This window comes from Rhipicephalus sanguineus, chromosome 2 (genome assembly GCF_013339695.2).
Source record: "Rhipicephalus sanguineus isolate Rsan-2018 chromosome 2, BIME_Rsan_1.4, whole genome shotgun sequence".
Taxonomy (NCBI): Eukaryota; Metazoa; Arthropoda; class Arachnida; order Ixodida; family Ixodidae; genus Rhipicephalus; species Rhipicephalus sanguineus.
In genome coordinates, this window is record NC_051177.1 from 92,498,250 (window position 1) to 92,508,754 (window position 10,505).

The 10,505-nt window shown below is 48.6% G+C and overlaps 1 protein-coding gene across 1 annotated transcript in view; it reads right to left on the reverse strand.

Moving 5' to 3' along the window:
* The window catches only part of LOC119381745 (uncharacterized), a 57,480-nt gene extending 47,775 nt beyond the window's left edge, over positions 1-9,705 (reverse strand). Inside the window, exons 1-4 of the mRNA XM_037649510.2 lie at positions 9,678-9,705; positions 7,098-7,228; positions 5,886-6,131; positions 1,112-1,305 (exon numbers count right to left, since the gene is read on the reverse strand). Of these exons, the coding sequence (XP_037505438.1) occupies positions 1,112-1,305; positions 5,886-6,131; positions 7,098-7,221 (564 nt within the window). The 5' untranslated portion in view covers positions 7,222-7,228; positions 9,678-9,705. The remainder of the gene's footprint in view (positions 1-1,111; positions 1,306-5,885; positions 6,132-7,097; positions 7,229-9,677) is intronic.
* Positions 9,706-10,505: the final 800 nt, after the last annotated feature.

A 10,505-nucleotide genomic window follows, 5' to 3' on the forward strand; every position in this document is an offset into this window, starting at 1 on the left:
AGGAACTCACGGACCAAGAAAAGTGTAGAGTCGCTCGCAGTTATTGTGGGCATACGGACAGTGGTAAAGTTATCTTTTGAAGAAACTGTAGTAGTGACACTGTCGTTATTTTCAATTGCTCAAAATTATGTCCTACTCAATTAGCATTCGTAATTGCGGGAACATTATTCATCGTAGTTGCAGCTTCATTGCTCCGAAAGGCTCTGTTATACACCATAAGGCTTCGGTTTTACATGCTGAGCGTTTGTCTGTCGGACGACAATGCATCCGGGGGCGCTAATCTGCAACCTGGACGCTCTTAAGCTCCACCGTGTTGTTGTTTCCAATCAATGTGAGACACTTTAGCAGCCTTGTGAGTCCATCACAACCAATGAGATGGCGAATTAGACAATATGATAGAATTAGGAATGTCCAGGATACCCCTACGGCACAGGATGCTCGATCCTTCTTTTTTTCGTTACGAACTTTAATAATGAGTGTAAACTTGCTGAGGCGGTAATTCCTATTAGGCTTGCAAAAGCGCGCTATGAACCGGCGAAAATCAAAGGTGCAAGTATGCTGTTTGTTTTGTACATGTTTCGAACTTGCGTCTCGCATAGACAACGTTAATTTCACTGATTAGAGAAACCGCGGCGCACCAAAACGCCATATACTATCGAGTTATTGTATATGGTTCCCACATGCGACAGCTTTCTGCGCTGCTTGTTGAGGAGTGACGCAATCAACCTCGTTTTTAGACACCTCGCCGGAAGCACCACAGGGGTTATCATTTGCATATTTATATCATCATCATCATCAGCCTGTCTACGCCCACTGCAGGGCAAAGGCCTCTCCCATGTTCCGCCAATCAACCCGGTCCTGTGCTTTCTGCTGCCACGTTATACCTACAAACTTCTTAATCTCATCTACCCACCTAATTTTCTGTCTGCCCCTCACGCGTTTACCATCTCTTGGAATCCAGTCAGTTACCCTTAATGACCACCGGTTATCCTGCCGGCTATAATATAATTGTTAGCAAATGTTCAATCTCCCCTTCTCTCTATTCTCACAGCTAGTAGTCCGTCGCGCGCTGCATTTTGCGAGTTCCTTTGCTACAGCGCCGCGTACTTACCTGAACGCAGTACACAATCTTGAAGGCGTGCTCGGGTGACATGGAGCCGACGTGCCTGAGTGAGCCGCCCTCGAGGTCTACCAGCGCCACGATGCCGTTCACCTGCGTCGCCGGCTCCTCGAGTGCGTGCTCCCAGGCGAGCGTGCACGGCTTGTACATGGCTTCCAGGGAGCAAACGTCGGGGCTCCACTTCCCTGCAAAAGTTGCACAGGGTGCTTTCTTCTTTTCCCGCGTGTCTCTTCTCGCCTTCGTCTGCGCATACTACGCGGCCCCAAAAGAACAATATCTCCGCTTTTCTTTTCATTTCTCTACCGTGTGTAGGGCTGCTATTTCTATGCTCTCTTCTGCGACATACCAATCTGCCAAAAGTGAGTTTTCGGCAGTGTCATCTACAACGAAATACTAAGAAGAAAGGACAAAGCTTTAGGAGATCAAGAAGAAAATTCTGCTTGACATGACACTTGGCATGTACAACGGTTCCCGAGCCTGTGGCCCTGTGTGTGTCAATTTTAAAACGCATCTGAAAAGACCGGTAGTCGAGAAAAGTAAGTTTGGTGCAAATGTACATTATGAGAGGCCTTCCCTGCGAGCCTACTCCTTTCAGTGTAAGGAACAGCCTTCTGAAACTTGACAACCGCACATTTGCAGTAAAAGTGAGTCCGTAGAGTGTACATCGTGTGCTGAGCTCCGAAGAAATATCATTCGTGTTTTCTTCATATTCATAATCAAGAAGGGAGCCGACAGATGGATACACGTTATAGGTTTCAAAACAGGAGAAAGTGCCTCAGATCAGGCTGGCCGACGTTTCGATAGGGGACCTGTCTTTGTCAAAGGCGCCTTGTCATCCCTGGCGTGTTAGTTTTAAGGGGTTAGTGACGACGTCATGTCCAGCGGTGGCGCGTCTGTTGCTGTTGGTAATTTCTGCCTGGAAAGAGAGAAACTCGAAAGCAGAGCAGTGTAGCCCTTGCCCCATTTCAAGAGAGTTTGCAAACACGTTCGGGTCTGCCATGTCAGAGTTAAAGGAAGGTGCAAAGAAAGAAAAAAAAAAGAAAGGGGGCGGGGGGTACAACCAAGCGAGAGGGCGAGTGCAGCCGTCACTAAGTGCTGCAGAAGGTGGTGAGGAAGGAAACTACAGGCGGGGAGAAAAACCGGGCGGCTTACGTTTAAATGTCCGCCAAGGAGCTGCAGAAGGTGGTGGGGAAGGCAGCTAGAAACGAAAAAAAAAGGCAAAAAAAAGAGGTGCTCGGGCGGCGTACGTTTAAAATTCCGACTGCCTACTTTAAGTGATATTGAAAGGGTTGCCTGAAAAGCTCCTGCTTAATGGGTGAAGTAATTGGCTGGCATATGCATCCAGTGTCGTCGGTGGCTTCCAAAAATTGGGCGCCCGTCAACTAAGAGGGGGAAAAAAAGGAGAAAGGAAGGAGGGGCGGCCGGGGGGGAACAATCGGAATAAGACTCGTAGAACTTCCTGAGAAGGCGAGGGCTGTGACAATGCTGGCCAGAAGCGGCCTTTGGAGCGCGGAAAGGGGAAAGGAAACCGTGGTTCGGATTCACTAGAAAATGAAAACATCTTAAGAGTATAACATCTACACGTATGTGCACATTTATACATGCAAGGTTAAGAGATATTAAAAAAGAATATTGATAGTGTATTGTGGGAGCTGGTCGGGATTTTATTTTGCGAATAGGTTAAGGTTTTTGAAAGCTGAGCGTACTTCATGTCTCTTAATATTATAAGAATCATGCTATGGCTTTTAATGATTCCAAATTACCACGTGCTAGATTTATTCCTGATGGGCGTAGGGATTGAAATTTGTGTATCAAATACGATTCCATGTATTTCCTCTCACGTGGTGACCGGAAGTTTGTTTGTAGAATGTAAAGTTTGGCTTGATCGAAATTGTGGTCTTGTTGCTTGAAGTGGCTGGCTACTGCTTTTTGTAAGTTGTGCTTTGTGTCTGCGCGGTGGCCGTTCAGTCTTACATGAATTGGTTGTCCAGTTTCGCCCTATGTACTGTTTTTTTACAGGTGGCACACTCAATGCAGTAGATCAGGTTGTTTGAGGTGCACGTGAAGTTCGATGTTACCTTGTGAAGGTAATTGGATGCTGTGCTTTTTACGTTGGTGGCTGGCTGTATATGTTTGCACGTAGAACATCTTGGACGCCCACAGGGTCCAGACGTTGGTGTAGTTCTTGTTGCGAGTTTTGCATGTACGAGCATATCTTTAAAATTGGCGTTGCGTCTGTAGGCAACCTTAGGCGGTTCGGGGAAGATTTTTTTAAGTTTCTGGTTGGTTGTTAGAATCGGATAGTATTTTGCGAGGATGTTGTTTATGTTCGGAAGTGCGTTGGAAAATTTTGTAGTGAGAAGAAACGTTGTTGTCGTTGTGGTTTTAGGGCGTGGTTTGAGTGTCTCAGTGCGATCTAGTTTTAGTGCGTCCGTGTAAGCCTTATGAAGGAACGCGTTTGGATGGCTTCTGTTTGCTAGTGTTTCTTTTAAGGTAGCCTCTTTTCAACGTTCAGTTAGACAAAGAGTCCCTCACCAAACCAATCACACTTGGGGGTTGGCATCACCACAACCAATGGCACAAACACTTTCATGACAGACACGGCATTGGTCTAACGTACGACACAATCTACAACACGCGAGGGGATAGGTTCACTGCGCAACACGTGTCATCTCACTCTCCCCTACATTATAGTCTGAGCATGCCCCTGACTAGAGGTGTGCACGGGCTCCGGGTAGCCCGAAAGCCCGAGCCCGACCCGGCCCGCGGGCCGGGCTCGGGCGGGCCGACGTATTTTCACCTCGGGCCCGGGCCGGGCTCGGGCTACTTGGAGTTTTATCGGGCCGGGCTCGGGCCCGGCGCAAAGCCCGACTCAAGCCCGAAATATAGAGAATGAGCGGGAATTGTTTTTCAGCACGCATACAGCGCCTTTCCCGCGACCGCCCTTTACCGCTTTTCCTTTCCATTCGCTACATTAAACAAAAGGGGAGCAGGTAAAGCACTGCCTCTGTTGCACTCCGACAAACAGAGAAGTAACACCACCTGAGCTAGTGACGGCGCTACGCGACTGTTCCGCGTTAGATTTAAGAGCGAATCCCATATGAGTGAAAATACACGCGACAGCGACGAGCGACCCGAGGTAGATCGCCTTCGTGCAAGCTGACGCTTGCATGGGCATACCCCATACACGTGACGGCTTTGACGAGAGAACTCCATTGTTGCTGGCATGAGGCCGTCTACTTGTATAGCAAAAGTGCCGCGAACACTCTCTATTAGAGACTGTTCGTCGTGTGTCGTTTGATCATATTTGATATGCTCAATAAAATGCCAAATTGCCGGAAAAGGATGTTTTGTTTTTGCACCTAACCTTCAAAAATCCGGGCCGGGCCGGGCCCGGGTTGTGTTTTCGTACGTCGGGCCGGGCCGGGCGGGCTCGCAGCCCTTTGCCGTCGGGCTCGGGCGGGCCTTCGACAATGTCAGCGGGCCCGGGCCGGGCTCGGGCTCGGAAATACGGCCCGTGCACAGCTCTACCCCTGACGTCGCCAGCGCCGAAAAGCTCGGCTCGGGCTCAACCGGCCCGCGTACCAACGTCTCTTTCAAGAAGCCGCCACACAAGCAGCCAGAAATTTCCCAGGCCCTGGCCACTGGTGAAATGTGTACGCGATAGTGCGTTGCTCGCCAGTCTAATGACACTCGGTCATTACATGCAGCTGGGGGCCGGTTCACCTGAACGCTCCGAGTGCCGTAATTACGACCAGACGGCGATTGTACACAAAGACATCCCCCGGTCGCATCTCCCTTTTGCGGCGCCGACACGTGTTTCTTGTTAGCGGCAGGTTCTCCGAACGGCAGCGCGGGTAAACGCTCAAAGGGGTGCACGCGGATGCCAAACAATAACGGAAACCAGGCGGCCGTGTGTCGCGGTCGTCCCACCGGCGCGACGGTCTTCCCGTTCAGTTCTTATCTCCTCCCTTTTTTTACAAGCAAGGAGGCGGCTTTGGCGGCCCTGCGCTTTGACGGCGTCACCACAGAGTCGCCTTTCTTTCCCAGAGCGGGGCCTCCCGCGTCTGCTCTTTGCGGCGCGACACGCGGGAATCTCTCTGCGCTGCGCAGAGTTTGTACACTGAACCACACAACAACACGCCGACTCTGCATGCCTCAGACTGACTCCCATTACGGAGTAGCCCATCGGAGTATTGTTCTGGTCAACCTCTCACTGCCTCCCACCCATTCTATCTCCCTCTTTTTCCTTCGCTCGGCAACAAGGCTGAGCGAAGGACAGTCAAACATATCGTCGAGTCAATGGCATCATTAAAAATAGAAATCAAAATTTCTACGCTATGTGAGACTAGTTGGTACTGATTATAAAACCATGGTCACTTAGCGCAGAACGACGAAAAAGGAGGGGTAGGAGCAAGATGGGCACTAAAAAGGATTTTCGTTGTTCTGCGCTAAATGGCACTTGTGTAGCCAGGTTAGGGGGGGGAGGGCTGTTTGTGGAATTCAAGCCTCCCCGAAATTTTTCAATTTTGCATGTGTACATAACACGTGCACACGCGAACACTCGCATGAACATACATAAAGGGTGGTTGACCCCCCACCCTCACCCCCCTCAGAAAACATGTCTGGCAACGCGCCTGCTACGTGGCCATAGTTTTATGGTCAGTACCAACTATGAACCGACTAGCCCAACAAGTCCTTCTATACGTCCACTTTATCTTCATCCTAACTTAACAGCAGTGCTTTCAGGACACGTCCTTCTTACCCATTCGCAGGAAGAACACTTTGCGTCCTTCCTGGTCGGTGTCCTTGAGGAAACCGAGGCACTGTAGGTCGAATACTTCCTTGACACTGGAAGGGTACAGATTCTGGTACAGGTCAGGGTTTTCGAAGCGCATTCTGTAATAGTTGCAAAGCAGCTGGAACGCAGCGGCCACGTCGAATTTCCTGGCCCTCAGAAAGCGGAGAAGGAACAGTGGATCTGTTCTCGGCGTCAGCACCGTTGCTTCGGCTGCGGTAGAACATGGAGAGAGTACGCAGAGAGAAACACGCGCGAAATGGAAGAGGCGCGATCACTAACGCGGAAGAAACCTTCTCGTACCGCACTTGTGTCCCGACAGGATGACATGTAGCTTCTGTAACTCAACAGGAAATTCAGTGCCTTCCGCCAAAGCCAAAGTGGATCATACTGAATATTCCATCAAACTTCGCGCGAACCTATGCAAAAATGTGGGATAATTGATTCTGATCGAGCTGCCGGATTTTCTTGACACCGAATTTTTTAGAAACCCCATAGTTGTGCTCCAAAAGTTCACACCGAATACAAGTATGCTGGTGTTGTGAAAGAAAGAAAGAAAGAAAGAAAGAAAGAAAGAAAGAAAGAAAGAAAGAAAGAAAGAAAGAAAGAAAGAAAGAAAGAAAGAAAGAAAGAAAGAAAGAGAAAGAAAGAAAGAAAGAAAGAAAGAAAGAAAGAACTCCAGTTCTCCAGTTTACCCTACCCTCCAGTTAATCTCCAGTTTGCCCTACCCTGAGCGAGCTGATTCCATTTTGTCCCTGCGAACTTCATTTCGTCCCTCCACCTAACTCTCTGCCTTCCTCGACTGCATTTCCCATCTCTTGTTAATAATTTCATTTTGTCTGTCCCACGCATCACATGGCCAGCCCATGTCCATTCCTTTCGTCTGACGTCAACTAAGATATCTGGTACCCCTTTTTGTACCCTGACCATGTAAAACGAGACATAGCGAACAAACTACCCCCCCCCCCCCCGGCGCACGTTCGTGAGGACTCGTTCACAGTATCAAGCAAGCCCGCTGTAGTAGCCTTACAGCAGCGTCTCTTTTTTCACTGCGGCCTAAACGCCTTCGGTAAAACGAGTGTAACGACGAGCGGGGAACTACACAGTGGTACGCCGGGTATATCATGCAGTTCGGATCGTGCAGTAATCTGGGACAATCACTGCGCAAATAGAACTCACCATCGACCAGCGCCCGCAGTTCCTTGAGGGCATCATCTCGCCGCTGGGGCGTCTCGTTCAATTCTGTTCTCGCTCTTTCTTCCAGATGAACGGGCAACAACAGCTCCCCCGTGTCTCCCAGCATTCTGTACCTGTGATAGTTCTTTTTCGTTGCTTCATTCTGTCCGTCTTCCGATAGGCATGGCGAGAACTTACGCGCTCTCATTGTCAGTGCCACGAGATTTCGCTTTGGCTCAATTTCACATAATTTAGTGGTCTATGTGCGACAACTTCAGCAGTATTGGCAAAGGTCCGGAGATGGTAACTGACTAATGTTTTTTATCAGCCAAGCCACCTTTAAACAGCATCAATCAGAGGATTTGGGCAGATCGTTGTTAGCGAATACGGCAGAAATCCCTGATCATATATCCGAGGCGTTCAACACGACCCGGGAAGCTATGTTAATTGCGTAGGTGATGCCTGGCACAGCACTAATCCTCAAAGGACCGGTTCCTGCCTTATTTTCAATGAGGAGTGAGGCATGTGCTGTTTTCTTTGATTTCGGAGTTTTAAAAACTCGTATTTTTTTCCATCTTGCGGACGCATCTATTGGTATTCGACGTAGTCGCTGCTGTATGTGCACAACATCATCTGTTGTTGGGTTCTTCATAATCTGTTGTTGGGTCATTCAAAATGCCGTACCATTCCCGTGATCTCTTTACCGGACCCTGTCAGCAAACCTTAGTTACAATACTCAAACTTCCGTACTTACATATCACCCAGGGTTGTCGTTGGCGGCTACTTTGCTCCAAATTGGCTACATTATGATCCCGTCTGGCGACGAAGATATCAGTCAAAACAAAATTATACCGTTTTTTTTTTTCCTTTCGAGATCAAGAGTCCATTCTAGAATGTCATTACCGTCGAGCCACCCTGCGAGACTTGTTTTTAAAAAAATCAAGTTCTCTCTCTCTCTCTTTTTTTTTTTTTGGTAGATGGATCGAAGGCGCACTAATGCACGTGTCTCTCAGGCTAGCGAACTCCACCGCTTCATTTATCTCACGCGTTCTTTGCGTCTGGCTTCTTCCTATCCAAATACACTGCGAATATATGGGATCGCACCCACACTTCCTGCAGTGGAAGGGCAGATGTCCCACGCCTCCATTTTGCACGTTATTTTCGTGCTCACCTGCCCTGTCATGCAGGTGACTCGATGGTAATGCCATTCTAGAATGACCTCTTGATCTCATGAAGAAAAAAATCCAGTATCGTTTTGTTTTGACTGCGTATCTTAACGTTACATGCACGCATGCATCTTTGCTCGTTTGCATGTATTCTCCCTGTACTGTGCGCCTGCGGGCGTTGCTTTCTGTTGAAAATATCAGGTTGGCTCTATGGCTACTTTCTGGCTACAATTCAAACTTCTATTTTGGCCCATTTAGCAGCCATCTGTCTTGTATGCAGGTAAAAGACATTGTTTCCGAGTTTTTCTGCCTTGTCAGCCGAGGCGCTTATGTCCTCCACCTTCGTACGCATGGCTGTTGCGCATCGAGGCGCCCGAATGTAACGCGCGGCGCGCCTGCAAAGGCGAGGTATAACGAAGCCGCGTAAATGTTGGCTGAACGCGTGGCTAGCACTCTGCTCACGCTACCCTCATCTATGTTGATGCTGCACGTCAGTTTCTAATGCTGATGCACAGTGCGTCTTATCGCGTAAACTTCACGAAAACAGATACGCAAGAAAATGAAGCGCTCGTCTGTTTATCTTCAACCAGATCTCACTGCTTGAAGCTGGACTGATATTGTGGTAACTCTACTAATCGATTTCGCTCTGCGGCTTCAAGGAAAAACTGCTTCAACGTCCGATGTTCCTACTGACTTTTTGGCTGGAATGTTCCTGAATGTCTCTGGATAGAACTCTATCTATTCCGCATAAAATATATGCAGGTTCACTAAACTTCTTATAATTTATTCATTTATTTACTACTTACCTGTGGCTTGAAGACCAAGAAATAGGGAAGAAGTGTACCTATTTATTTTTTTTATTTCTACTAATACGATTTACGGTTCAATAATGAAAACCCTGTTCATAATATTGCTTCGTCTCCGTTTGGCTACAAAATTTATGGCATGGCTACTTTGGCTACTATTAGCTCATCCGCCACGGTGGTCTACTGGTTGTGGTGCTCTACTGTTGACCCGAAGGTCGCGGGATTAAATTCCGGCCGCGGCTGCCGCGTTTTCGATGGCGGCGAAAATGCTTGATGCACATGTACACTTAGAGTAAGTGCACGTTAAAGAACCCCAGGTGGTCGAAATTTCCGGAGCCTTGCACTAAACGGCGTCCCTCATAATCATATCGTGGTTTTGGGGCGTTAAATTTCAACAATTATTATTACTATTAGCTTGAGTTCTGGCTCCATGTCAAACCTACCCAACGGCAACCCTGGTGTCACCTCCTGGCCAGCGCTGGTTTTCCATACGATATGCGCGCAGGGACAACACTTTCGGCGCAGCACGCTCTGGTAGCAAAGCACAGCGCCTATGTGACGAAATGCACCAGACATGCTCGAGAAACCGCTGCGAGCAGGCAGCCACTCACCTTGTCGCTCGGCTGCCGTGCCAGCCTCTCAATCGGCCGTCTAGTTGACTCTAGTCGAGGCAACGAAAGTACCGTATATCGCAAGGGACCGGTTTGTGTTGGTTCAATTGCAGCCGACCTTCGTCCCACTCGCAGTCGCGACCTTTTCACTTTCCTTATCTCGGCGCATGCAGTATATATGAGGTGGCTGTTTGCTGTGCAAACCCGCATTGTTTGTTTTGGTTTTCCTTCTTTTCATTCTCATTCTCTCTTATTTGCTAGAGCCAGATGCCATCATTCCCCTACGTGAACCAGAACACGGATATAAACAGGCGTAAATGGTAAGTTCATGTATACTCGAGTGGTCATGTCGCCGTGGTATCCCGCGGTCAGAATATGGAAGTCCTATTTAAGACAATGTGTCAAAAAATTCGCACGGTCTCTTACGCATTCGTTTAAGACGATTAGAAGGCGAAAGCCACCCGGTGTGCTTATTTTATCAGCATCATCATCATGCTCACCATCAGCCACAGCGTCAACAAAGTGTGCAGCCACTCACGCGACCTCTCAAGCTCCGAGAATCATCATCAGCCGCCACAGCGTCAACAAATTGTACACCTAATCACGTGACCCCTCAAGCTCTCACGACGACGACTATGACTAAAGAATTATAGCTCAGGCCTTTGTGATGAGTCGACAGCTTTTTCTTTTTCTTTTTTCTTTCTTTAACGGATTGGCAGGTTCCTTGCTTTCACTGGGTCTGCGTAAGCGCGTCGTAGCGGTGTTATAACGGGGCTTGCCCTCTGCAAACCGACACGCAAGAGAAATCGCGCTCCCAAGCGGTACGCA